Source organism: Salvelinus alpinus, chromosome 32 (genome assembly GCF_045679555.1).
Source record: "Salvelinus alpinus chromosome 32, SLU_Salpinus.1, whole genome shotgun sequence".
Taxonomy (NCBI): Eukaryota; Metazoa; Chordata; class Actinopteri; order Salmoniformes; family Salmonidae; genus Salvelinus; species Salvelinus alpinus.
Window position 1 is genome coordinate 7,031,571 of NC_092117.1, and position 13,676 is coordinate 7,045,246.

Sequence of the window (13,676 nt, forward strand, 5' to 3'; positions counted from 1 at the left end):
CCACTTTGCTCTGCCCCCAGGCCTCAGCAGCTAGTGGATCACTCCACAGAGCAATGCCTCCCTTGTGTCACTGGCATGGAGAGATGCAGGTTCACTTGCCCTGCGTAGGGGCTTATCTAGGGCTAAGCTAGGGGGACGGACAAATAGCAAAGCCAGCCTCAATCCAGCCAGCCGGTCTAAGGGCACAGGGAGCCATCTGTCCCTTCTCTGAGCAATAACTGACAACAAAGGGGGTCAAACTTTTAACGAGGACTGTAAAACTAGAGGACTATTCATTCTGGAGTGACAAAGAAGAGAGGAAGAGGAACAAATATTTATACTAAAACAGCAGGTTAGTGTTTTATACTAATAGTTCTTTTTACATTACAGGCGCCTCAACCAATGTGGCTAATAGAGGATTAGGCTTTGCAGCTATTCATGTTTCCCTTGGTAATAATATTGCAAATAAGAACTACAGAAGTCGTATTCAACCGTAGACTTTAATCCCCTGTTCTTTTAACAACTTACAAATAAATTGCCCTCAATAGCCGGTTGCCCTGAGTTGACACAGACTTAGCTACCCATGTCATTGAATTTCTATACCCTTATTGTTATACATTTCCATTTAATCTACAGTACTGGATTTAATTGATGGAACTAAAGCTAGGCTTTTGGTCTAATATTGTGGGTTTGAGTATACATATATTTGCCAAATGTTCTATGCCCTTGTATATGAGGAGGAACTTTTATCCACACGTTAAGATTGGCCTAATCTCATTTCATGATGTGAGAGGAAGGTTTTAAAATGCTCCGATGTAATACAATGCTATGTAGGCCCTATAACACACAATTATGGGGTGGAGAGTGTTAAAGCACACACCATAGCCTCTGCGCAAAGTCCCTTGTCTCATGATAAGCTTTCAATTTCAATATTAATAGCGTTCCATTTCTTCAACAAGATCAAATTCAAAATCCTCATATTGTCCTAAAAATCAGTTAGTCAAGAGTACATGTGTTCCCTGTAGTGTAATTCCAGTGTAAATCCAGTTTGCTTACAAAGATTAGATTTTTATCAACACCTTTTGTCACTGTACATGGTCAGTTGTTAAATAATGCTCATGGCTGCTCCTGTTTTGCGTTTTGTTCTGTAGTCTTGAGTGGGTGCTGACATGCTAGAGGTGACTGAAATGGGTCAAAAGGGTCTTAAGCATTAACCAAACAAATCCGGGCCTATAGGATTAGGCTGGGATGTTGCTGTTTGTTGGATGCATTTAGTGTAATTATAATGACACAGAGAAGGGAATCACTCTTGTTAGGCTATATATACCCTGCTGCTCAACAACTCTTTGAATTCCTAATATTATTGTCTGCAGCAATATTATATTATTTTCTATATGGCGTGAACATGTGTGAAGATGTTTGCATTGCTTGCTGGGAATTGACCCAGGCTTGACTTAGCAATGAATGTGGAAGCAATTATAATTAAAGAATCATGTACTGTTTTAATGTAATGACATGTTATTGTCAAACTCAAACATTATTTTACCCATCACCATTGTGTGTAATCCTTGTTGCTTCCATGTCTTTCTTAGGTGTGGCATGCCGGGCAAAGCGTTGTCTTCATCTATTGGTGTAGGTAAGTATCTGAGTTGGGGCAAAGGGTGGGGCGGAATTGGACCAGAAATCGGCCCTGGCATTTCTAACAAACCAGACCATTTATTTTCCTCAAGACCCCCACACCGGCCCATTTCTTTACTTGAGGCCCACATTATTAGCCAGATAATGACAATTTTGTGCGAAAAACCCAAGTTAGACAGGTCCACTGGGCTAGAAATTGACCAGCCCATTTGGCATTTACCCGAAATGCCAGATGGCCAGTCCGCTCCTGGTCAAAGGTCATGCATGACACACTTGGTAAGATACAAAAAGGACAAATACAGTTATGTTTAAAGCATTGGTGTACAGATGTAGGATCTTAATTTGAGCCACTTTGTTATGTGGATTGTAATTAATAGAGGGGGAAATGTAGGGGTTGATACATTTTTCATTAGAGTAAATCAAATCTGACATTTTAAAATGGAAATTAAAAACTTTAGAAGCCTTTTTAAACCTCAAAGCAACAAAATAGTTATAAAAAATTATCCTACATCTGTAGATTTGGGCAAGTTTTGATAGAATTTTGGATTGTGGAAAGAAGGATTCTGTCAATTCACACTCACCGACAGAGTAAAGTAATATGTTCATATTTGAGTGTCCCACTCCTGTCTGTCTTATATTCAGAGACATTCCTCTGTGGTTCTGGGTATAGGATGAAGGGTACATGGGAACAGTGGGACATTGTGTTCCCACAGTGTGATATCACTTGGGTATTATTAGAGACGGTCACACAGACATCACTTGATCTCCAGCCCTGTAGGACACAAACAGCTCCTTTTGTATTTCCATCTAATCAAAGAACAGTCTCACGAGTTCTGTTTAGCTGGAACTAATGAGGGAGTACCATGTGAGCATCACACCAGCGGCAAAGCGACTTTTACCCAGTCACAGATATCAACCACTAAAACAGGATCATAATGATAAGCCTTGCATCACAGGGCAAATGAGAAAGAAATATGTAACCATGTATGCTTACTGGTACGTGGACACAATTAACTCTGGAGGCTTGGATTTCACTTTTAAGTGATGTGGCAAAAAGGTCAAAATCAAAGAAAATTGCATTCACTGTAGGGACAACTCTCTAATCGTAAAATGACAAATTCATTGTCTCATTCATTCTGGGAAGGCCTCCACATATAGTTGTATTGGTTGCATGTTACACTGGATACATTTCAAGGATCGCGAAGGGCTTTCTGATTTTATTTTATGACTGACTGAACCAAAATCAACTGACTATGCCGGTTTCATGTGAATTGGGTCCCTGTTTGTGTCTACAGAGTGTTGTATGAAGCTGAGTGTCTAGACCGTTGATAAGTGTGAATATGTCTGAGAAGGAAGGTGGGGCCTCAGAGGGGGGGCTGAATGTTACCCTCACTTTACGGCTTCTGATGCATGGGAAGGTAAACACGTCTCATCATTGCAACATATCCCTATTCTTTCACATTATTCCGATCGTCAGATCGTGTGAACAATGTTTGAATGTCATAATTTTGTTGATTTATATATTTGTTTGGTGTCTCATTGTTAACAGGAGGTAGGCAGCATAATTGGAAAGAAAGGGGAAACCGTCAAAAAGATGAGAGAGGAGGTAAGTCGTGTCCTTACAACTGTCTATAAAAAAACATATTTTCTGACAAAACAAATGCAATAAAATGATAATTTCAATAGAATTGGAATATGTTTTTGAGGAAAAGGGGTATTTTTTACATGACTCACCTAAAATGACAACTGTGTTTCTAGAGTGGAGCTCGCATCAACATTTCGGAGGGATCTTCTCCAGAGAGGATTGTTACCATCACGGGACCAACAGAGGGAATCTTCAAAGCTTTCTCTATGATCGCTGAGAAGTTTGAGGAGGTAACAAAAGACTCTGGTACCATGTAATCTGGTGTGTCCTTATGTTAATATCTTACAAGTAAAAATGTACTTAATTTCCTCACTTTGGGCAACATTTCACACAAAACTTCCTTTGACTTCAATGAACGATACAATACAAAAGATTTTGTCAGGACCATGTTAAAATTTCTGAGATTTTACCCCCTATATTTTGATAACCTGAAAACTGTTGTCTTAACCTCTATTTCAGGACATTACAGCTGCAATGACAAACAGCACGGTAACAAGCCATCCTCCAGTGACACTCCGCCTTGTGTTCCCAGGGAGTCAGTGTGGCTCCTTGATAGGCAAAGGAGGCTCCAAGATCAAGGAGATCAGAGAGGTAGAAGAAGCTAGGCCCGAAGCATCTCTCAATTACTTTCTGTCTTTTGACAGCAATTTTGTCCTAGCGGGAGCTCATTTGATTTAGCCTGGTCCCAGATCTGTTTGTGCTGTATAGCCAACTAATGACTGTAGGAGTTGTTTATGCAGCATATATCTGGGATCAGGCTACATTTGATGATCCCGTCCTAACCTTTCAATCACCCAATGAAACAGCCTCAGGTAAATGAATTACAATGAAGCACCAGCACAACACAACACTATTCAGGGAGACTGATACGCCTGGAGTACCAAACAATGTGGTCACGCAAACATTCGTATTCATCAATGGAATCGGGTGCTAAATCCTCATAGTAAACATATTAAATTAACTATGAAGGAGGATTGCACTCTACAAATAATTGGGTGTCAAATATTTATGTTGACATAATCTCGGAACACAGAAACCAAATCTTGTGTGCACTGGCTAGGAGTGTCACAAGAGACTAACTTGTACAACATATACATTGTGCATGTCAACAAAAAAAATCAGACGTTGTACAATTATATATGAATAATACATGATCAAAAGGAATCTTTTGACAAATAATGGCCTCTCTTTGTAATTGACTCCCATTGTATGTGATGTTCAGACCACAGGTGCTCAGGTGCAGGTTGCAGGGGACATGCTGCCGGAATCCACCGAGAGAGCTGTCACTATCTCAGGCACTCCTCAGGCCATCACGCAGTGTGTCAAACACATCTGCTCTGTCATTCTGGAAGTAAGCAAGCCAATACAATTAACATACAGTATTATTATAGCATCCAATAATCAGTTAGTTCAAATTGATATCCAGACCTGAAATGGCTCAAGGCTTGATAATTATGGCATCTAACTACACCATAATAATGGAGGTTACAGCCATATCAGGGCCAAGTCATCGAAGAAACAATGGGATCTAACTAGTTGCAGTTGATAGTGATGTCTGATCAGTCATTGCTGTTTGTTGTTTGGTTGTGTCTTCAGTCACCGCCCAAAGGACCAACTATCCCATATCGCCCCAAGACCATGCCAGGAGCCGGCCATCCAGTATTTCAACAACAACAACAACAACAACATGCTTCACAAGTGAGTTTTTTTTGTTGGTCTGTGCAAAAGTTACACTTGAATACAATACAGTAAGAAGAAAAAAATATATATACACATCAGCTCCTTGGCGCTGATGATTGGCAAGTGATGGCAGGTGATCAAATAGCCTTCTAAGGCTGATGATATTATGTTCAGGAAATGTACAATAACCTTGTTCAAAAAGCCTGCACGTCCGTTAGAATTGTTTATGTGTCTGTATATTCCAATTCATTCCTTGAAAATGATAGACGAGAACCTGTTATATGACGATGGAAGGCCGGAAGGACAGCTACTAGCCACAGAATGTTGTTACCATACCTGCTTGTCATTAAAGACGTCATTAAAATGAGCTCTGGGAAACATGCAAACTAGGCACTCATTCCGCTCATTCTAGGAATTTCATGGAAATGAATTGCATTTCCTGTTATTCCAATTAAAATGTAGATTCGGAATCTTCCTGGCCTTTTTTGATTCAGAGTAATCAAGTTAAGAAATGTAATTGGAGTTTAGGCTACAAAAACATTCGGAAATGGCACGCAAATGCTCATTTAGCCCAAATAAACATCCAGTGCATATTTTCACCACTAGAGGGAAGCATCCGCTTATATTGACATCTCTCCACTATTTGTAGTACGTGAGTGGCCAGATGAGAAATTGCTGCTACAGCCAGTTGACTTAAACATCTATAGTCTCTGGTCAGAGCTGTCATATAATTACACAGCAGTTGGTAAGCACATCGCCACTTTACAAATTACGGCAGTGTACCGATGTGCATCAACGCTAGACAAAATACGACACTTAAACCTCTCGCTTTGCCATGTGGCATTATCCGTTATGGCTCCCATTTTACATATAGAAAAATCCATTATGACCTTTCACAAATGTGTGTATCCGATTGGACATCCTAGGCAAAGCGAAACCAAAAAATGAAATGGATAACCTTTCGATTAAATTAGGTGGATCGGAACATAGACGTAGTAGTAGCTACAGATTTTGGGAATGTGACCAAAGCAGCATGGGACCTACATCAAATGCTCATGTGTTGCAACCATTTAGAAAATAATCCAAAAGATACAAGAGGAGAAATGGTCAAGCAGTTATAATACCCCACTCCTGTATCCCATTTTTGCAGGCCTTCACAATTCAAGGACAGTATGCATTTCCACATCAAGATGTAAGTGCATTTGTCTGATCCAATAACACCCACCCCAATGACCCACTCCTTCCTACAACCACCACCACCTTCCAAGCCACCACTATGCCCTCAGTGCACTCACTAGCAAGGAGGAAACACTAACACTATCCTGTACTGTGGTGTTTCTTAACACTAACATAGCAGCTTGCTTTATTTCAGAAGAGTGTGAGAAAAGAAAGGGACCATAACAAAAAATAGCTAACAGTAACTTGGCACCTCTTGCTCATAGAAATACCACATCTAATATTGAAGAATCTCATCACTTCCATGACAAGCCAGCATAATTCTGATTCTGATGTCAAACGTCAAATTCTTCACCAAACTAACACACATTTTGAACTCTGTGTTTGAATTTAAGATTGGCTCTGTATTGTAGCTATAGCTGTCAGCTCCGCTGAAATAATCCAGTTTGATTGGTTAGTTCTAACTTCCTTCCTACCCTGCAGTTGACCAAGCTTCACCAGTTGGCTATGCAGCATATCCCCCTCCCTTCCCTTGGGCAAAGCAACCCTACCTTCCCTGGTACGTACCCAAGGCTCCCTGGGAAAGTCCATCTATCCCTCTCTCTCTCTGTGCTCCTCTTTCTTCTTCTGTGCTCATCACACCAATCATAAACCCTCTTCTGCTTCTGGAAGGACCACGTCTTCTTTTACATGTTTATGTTCTACTGTATGTCTGTAAAGATAGAGCAATTTTTACGAGGTGGTAGCCTACATCTTACAGAAAGAACCCTCATCTCACAGACCCCTCTCCTTAACCTTGGCAGCGATTCTCCTCTGTCTCTAACGTCCTCCCTACCATCCCTGACCTACACCACCCCATGTATTCTATCCCACAACAAAGAAGCAGCCAACTGAAATAACCCAATATTCAAACAGTGAGAATTATTGAATTATTCCAATTGTTTGATAAAAAAAAAGACAGGGTATTGCTGAGAATGTATGTATTTCAAAGGATACATTCACAGATTGAAATGCTAAGGTATATTATTAATCTGTCATTATGTACAATTGTATGCATTTTATATCAAAGCTGTTAAGTCACTTTGTGCTTTCATGTTAGATGTACATGCAATGTGATTTGAATTCTTTAATTAAGGTGACCAAATAATTGATGAATGTAATGTCTCAGGGATCATACACACAGTGACATGCAATGCCATGACTTTCAATGCATATGGAAACAGTACTATGTCCTACTCTGCAGGAATGGAGGCCCCTGTCCCCACAAGTTCTCAGGAGCTGGCAATACCCAATGATGTAAGTCTTGCTCAGTCTTATCAGCATCATACAATGTACAGACTATAGATCCCAGTCATTTAGGCACCGGTTTCGCTGCTCTCAAATGAGAATGACAGCTGAAATTGATGTTTTTTTGTGTGATATGTAAGCCAACTGAATGCTGTCTCTTTACATGGTGTTCTATTCTTATCTTTAGGACAGATTTCCAATTGTCACGTGTGCAAACTGGCGAGAATATTTTTCAGATGTCCAAATTGTGGAGATAACATTTTCAGATGTTCCAATTGGGGAGATAACATTATGGAGGATACAGATGTTTTAATTGGACTGATAATCCATGAGAAACATGTGACACATCTTTTGACTTCAATTTTTCACTTTCCTATCTTTTCCGCCTCAGTTTATTGGCAGCATAATTGGCAGACAAGGCAGCAAGATCAATGAGATTCGCCAGGTGTCAGGAGCTCACATCAAGATAGCCAGTGCCACGGACGGATCGCCCATGCGCCAAGTCACAATCATAGGCTCTCCTACCAGCATCAGTGTGGCACACTACCTCATCAATGTCAGGTAAGACTGCCTCACTACCTCTAACAGGTAGCTGTGAGTTGTGACCCATGAGGCACGACAGTACATGACAGGCAACTGACAAGACACAACTGAAAATAGAGAACAAAACAGGCAAGGTAGTCAAACAACGTAAAACAGTCTAACAACAGACATGACAGTCAAACAACAGACAATATAGTCAATGTAACAGTGTTGACAGGAAGGAAGGACGGAATTGTTTTGTTTTAGGGAAAAGCATTACATATTATCTAAGTGCCTTGGGGTCTACATACAATCCAGTGATCCAAACTCAAAAAGCATGAACACTTTTTTTGTCTTACTGCTTTTAACCCATAACATTCCTCATTTGATTCTTTTTTCCCTTTCTCTCACTCTCCTCCCATGCTTTACCCATTCTCTTCCCGCCTTTCTTTGGATATGCCTCTCCTTAACTCCCTTTCTGAACCCTAACTTCCCATCTTCTCCCAACCCCATCCTTTCCAAAAAATGGCTACCTTCCCTGTATCTGTTTACAGCTTAGAGATGGCTAAATACACCATGCAGGCTGCTTCCTCTGCGTCGTCTGTTGACCTCAGCAATATGAGCTTCTCTCAGTCTGCTCCCACTGTCTCCACACCCACCTCTATGGCTGTCATGGCCGCCGCCACCCAAGTCCCTGGCACCATTAACATGCACTCCCCCTCCACCTTACAGTCCATCCCCACCCAGCACTATGCTGTCCCCGTTTCTAGTCTGCTTGGCATGAAAACGCTCCCTATGCTGGCTATGCACCCAGCAGCTGCCTCAGGGCTCCCGCAAGGTCTATCCCCTTACACCACTAAGATTCCTACTGCTGGCATGAAAAAACCTGAGCGCCAGAAGTTTGCCCCATATTGACATATGGGATAAGAATTGAATTCCCCTTCCCAAAACAAGTTTGGGGTCAGTACTGCATAACACTTGTTCCCTGTTGCAAAGCTTGATTAAGATATATTGACTGTATGCATAGGCCTCATGCCCGTAGGGGGGACAGGGGTGTGTTCCCCCCTCAGATTTGTCTTGTTGAAAAATATTTTTGTTGTTGTTTCTCATAATACTACTAGCCACCTAGCAATTTTACGAAGTTGGCTTCAGGTAGCACAGATAGGTTCCCAATCTTCCACCAACATTACTAGCTACCAAGAAGCCATTTCAGGATATAAATAAAGTTAGAGTAGCTAGTTGGCAAGGTTGCCTGCTCACATTCATTTCAATCTTTTATCAAGACTTTAGCAGAGCTGCAGAAAAGCATATACGAGGTATGCTGAGATATGCAGAAAAATAAACATATTTTTGGCATATAATTAAGCATAATGATTATTCTCTAGATGGCAGGAAAAAGCTTTCAGCTGTTTGACAAACACACACACACACACTGTAGTGTAACAGTATTGTTTGCAACTGTAAGTAAAGCTAAATACCTACTTGTGTATCTGAACATACATAACAATACACAGGCATTTCTCAAGCTTACAAGTATGTGATGCACAGAAACAGCTGATCCTTCCAGCAGAACAGTTTTTTCGGGTATTATGTACTGTATTTTGTTTTGAATCGCTGTAAATAGTTGGCCAATGATGTTGTTAGGAAAAGGTCAGTTCCAAACAGGAATTGACACTGTGCCAGCTGCTGACCATTGGTAGGGTAACTGTTTGGTGACACTTTACTTGACACCCAGTGTCATAACATGTTATGACACGGCCATAACCATGTCATAATATGTCCTAACAGCTGACATAATGTGTCATAACCTGTTATAATATGGTCATAACACTGTCATGACCCATATATTTACACCTCTTGCGTTCTTTTATGGCTGGTTATGACACCTACATAAGAGTGTCAAAACCCACATTTATTCAAATGAGTTTTTTCACTGCCGAGAAGTTTCATTTAGTTTGAATGTTTCTTTCTTAAGTCCTTTGTTCTTGTTGTAATATATTTTTTACAGTCATGTTTCTTTTTAATCATCATTTTTCAAAAATGATCTTGTAGAAAATAAAGCTTATTGCACTGCCGTGAAGCATTATGACCATCCTGTGACACTTTACTTGGACTAAGAAAATACAATTTATGAAACTGTCAAGAAGCATTATGACCATTCATAATCATACAAGCCAGATCGGCCTATCACGTACATGCCCTTATATCAGTCATCAATCAAAAAGATGGTGTCTTGTCCTGCTCCTGCAATCTGATCGTACATTCATCCCAGTCATCAGCAACAGAGCATTGGGGTAGGTGCATGTCTGACATCAATGTGTGCGCAATTACAATGATCATTTAACATGGTCCATTTTTAAAATTTTTATATAACATACATTAACATACTGTTGACATGTAGGCTAGGATGTAATGGAATGTTTTGCCTTGTGTGGTAGGTTTTGAGGGTTTTGACACTCTTATGTAGGTGTCATAACCAGTCATAAAATAACGCTATATATGTCACAACAGATCTAAATCTATGTGTCATGATAGTGTTTTGACCATATTATAACAGGTTATGACAAGTTATGTCAGCTGTCATGACGTATTATGACATGTTTATGACCGTGTCATAACATTTATGACGCTGGGTGTCAAGTAAAGTTATTACAGTGAGGTTTACTGTAACAATGGTTTTTCCGCTTGGTCATGTTTCCTCCTCTCCTCCAATAGGCTCTCGTCAGTGGTTACAGACTTGGGTGCTCTGTAGTATTGTTACACATGCAGTGCTGATGGGATTACTCTAAAGCCACATTGGATTCTTGTGGTTTTGAATCTACACAATAATCCTGTAGAGTGGGACTGGCCTAACTAATTCCTATAGTTCTGTTTTTGCCGCTTGGTTTTCTCAGAACTGAAGTCAAAATGAACAAAACTCTACCGTCCAATTCATATTCCACTCTGCTCTCAATATCTGTGGTTGATGCAGCACACTATTGTAACAACGTTGTGTTTATGTTCGAGTTTTTAATTAGGTTCAACTCTTTGTTTTGTCGATGAGCTCTTATGATTTGTTATATTTGTCCCCGACATGAAATTACTTTTAAATAAATCAAGCTTTTTACGAATACAAATGAGTAATTTCGCCTTTTTTATTGCACAGCAAAATCAAACAATTTACACACTTGAGATTAGACTACCCATCAATATTAGTAATTCTTGTTTTCATATACAGTTTCTTTCTCCTTCACATGAAGAGTGAGCTATAATTCAGATATGGCAGGGCTGTGCACAGACCTTTCGGGGGACAGGTGCTCATAATGAAAAAGCCCAGGTGTTAATCAACTGTTCTGCTGCTGTGACAGTACTGTTGATATTTAAACGAGGTAGCTAGCTACAGACACTCGACAGGTGACCGCATGTCTCAAGCCATGCATGTTTGGATACCGGGCACGCGCAATCTCCTACAGGGCAGACTGGGAAACAGGCACGACCGGGAGCACTCGAGCTCTGTACAGGGCAGATCAACAGGAGCAACCAACAGACTGGATGGGGCAGGGCGAACTTGATGACATCGCGACGACTTGCGAAACAGTGAACACTGAACAACAACGTTAGAAAATCTATACACAACATTTTTTTTGTGTGGGGGAAATATACAACTACCCAAAAGGGCACTTTGGAGACTGGAAGGCCTAAGGGGCATGTGCTCTGTACAGGTAGAGCCCTATCTGTGCACATGCCTGTCTGCCTGAGATATGATATGGTAATTTAGTCGACATGCCTTTCCACTTTGCTAGACTATTTTTCAATAATTCATTGTATATTAAAGTCTGGGTTGTTTTTGTCAAAATAACCTTTCTCTAGGAACTAAGCCACATTTATATATACGGTAGCATTCCTATGGGGAAAAATTGTACAGAGTTGCATGACCCAGTATTCAAGATATGGAGTTACAAGACTGTTATATCTTGGCTAGAGTTTGTCATAAGACTTTCTGAACATTTGAGAATATGAAATGTTACTTATTCATGTCACTGATGGAGTGATAAGGTTTAGGGTCGACAACAGAAGTCAAGGGTTGTAGGAGGTAGGTATATAGTGTGTGCTGACTGAGCTTGGAATGTGTTGAGTGCAGGGAAACGATTGCATGTGGCGGGCATTGATAAGGGGAGACGGGTGGAGATCTAACAAATGTCACTGAGGGAGAGAGGGTCATGTATAACGTTGACATTATGTCAGGATATGTTATTGTTAGCCATCAGGGATCCTTTGGGAGGAGAAGAGACACAGTCTGGTATCAATAACCATGACAGCCTTGAGTTGGGGAGGAGTGAGCACTTTGGGGTAGAGGTCAGGTTAGATGAAGTGAGGAAGAACAGATATCACTAAGGTTCTGTCTAGCAACAGAGATGCATTGGCTGTTCGGTTGTGGAGGAGGAGACTCAGCCTAGGAGAAAGGGTTAAATATCAGTGCTTGTGTGAAATGTTTTTTTTTGTCTGAATTACAGCTGTAACGACCCTTTGGGAAGAATTAAACTTGGTTCAGCTTCTCTAGTGTCCGTCAGTTATTTTCTCTGAAAAATAAGAACCTAACAATACTATACAAAGTCTAATGTAGATATACAGCTAACTGCTAAAATAATGGAAACATTTGAGTAAATTAGGGATACAAAGTATATTGAAAGCTTGGGTTGGGTCCTGAGATAATTAAGCAATTAACATCCCATCATGCTTAGGGTCATGTACTGTATAAAATGATGGGCAGGCCATTCTTTTGGCTACCATGGCTATGTCCCCATAGGATGACAATGCCCCCATCCAGAGGGCACGACTGGTCACTGAATAGTTTGATGAGCATGAAAACGATGTAAACCATATGCCTTGGCCGTCTCAGTCACCACATGTGAGGTGAACACTTATGGGAGATTCTGGAGCGGTGGCTGAGACAGCATTTTCCACCACCATCAACAACCAAATGATGCCATTCCTCATGGAAGAATGGTGTCCCAATAAAGTTCCAGACACTTGTAGAATCTATGCCAAGGTGCATTGAAGCTGTTTTGGCTCGTGGTGCCCCTATTAAAACCCTTTATGTTGGTGTTTGCTTTATTTTGGCAGTTACTTGTAGTTCAGGTTGGTGCATGATTGGATACGCAAACCTTTTAAAGATACTATAAGCATTGTTTTGCAAATAGAGTACTCTGTAGTCTCACTGGTGAAATCTCGGTTGATCGATATACAGTACCAGTCAAAAGTTTGGACACACCTACAGTACTCATTTCAAGGTTTTTCTTTATTTTTACTATTTTCTACATTGTAGAATAATAGTGAAGACATCAAAACTATGAAATAACACACATGGAATCATGTAGTAACCAAAAAAGTGTTAAACAAATCAAAATATATTTTATATTTGAGATTCTTCAAAGTAGCCACCCTTTGCCCTGATGACAGCTTTGAACACAATGTAGAAAATAGTAAAAATAAAGAAAAACCCTTGAAGGAGTAGGTGTGTCCAAACTTTTGACTGGTACTGTATATCTCTGTCTGACTCTTGTGTATTATGTATTTGCATTTTTGGTTGGTCACAAATCACATATCTGCCAATATAATCAAAAGGTGTTGGGATCATCAAACATTTATCCTTAAATAATGTTGCTTACTGCCAAAGTATATGTACTGTACCTGTAAGCTACAAACAGTAGGCAAACTTTTTTCAATACTATATATATTTTTTATAATCTGGGCTTAACCCAAAACATCA

The 13,676-nt window shown here is 40.3% G+C and overlaps 1 protein-coding gene across 2 annotated transcripts; it reads left to right on the forward strand.

The window, feature by feature from the left end:
* The first annotated feature begins 64 nt into the window (after window positions 1-64).
* On the forward strand, window positions 65-11,043 carry LOC139562285 (poly(rC)-binding protein 3-like). Of its 2 annotated transcripts, none has more exons than XM_071379852.1 (13): window positions 65-331; window positions 1,572-1,615; window positions 2,913-3,035; window positions 3,167-3,223; window positions 3,376-3,492; window positions 3,722-3,853; window positions 4,485-4,613; window positions 4,859-4,960; window positions 6,093-6,134; window positions 6,602-6,677; window positions 7,362-7,414; window positions 7,797-7,966; window positions 10,643-11,043. In XM_071379852.1, the coding sequence occupies exons 3-13, from the start codon at window positions 2,958-2,960 to the stop codon at window positions 10,677-10,679; spliced, it is 993 nt and encodes a 330-aa protein (XP_071235953.1). In that variant the 5' UTR covers window positions 65-331; window positions 1,572-1,615; window positions 2,913-2,957; the 3' UTR covers window positions 10,680-11,043. The 2 variants fall into 2 exon arrangements, with proteins under 2 accessions (XP_071235953.1, XP_071235952.1); XM_071379851.1 differs by lacking the exon at window positions 10,643-11,043 and adding an exon at window positions 8,482-8,968 and having other exon boundaries at window positions 183-331.
* The last annotated feature ends 2,633 nt before the right edge of the window (window positions 11,044-13,676 follow it).

Coding starts and splice junctions, on each gene's coding strand:
- LOC139562285 (XM_071379851.1), top strand. CDS start 2,958: ATGTCTGAGAAGGAAGGTGGGGCCTCAGAGGGGGGGCTGAATGTTACC. Junction 3,036..3,166: donor GGCTTCTGATGCATGGGAAG/GTAAACACGTCT, acceptor CATTGTTAACAG/GAGGTAGGCAGCATAATTGG. Junction 4,614..4,858: donor TCTGCTCTGTCATTCTGGAA/GTAAGCAAGCCA, acceptor TTGTGTCTTCAG/TCACCGCCCAAAGGACCAAC.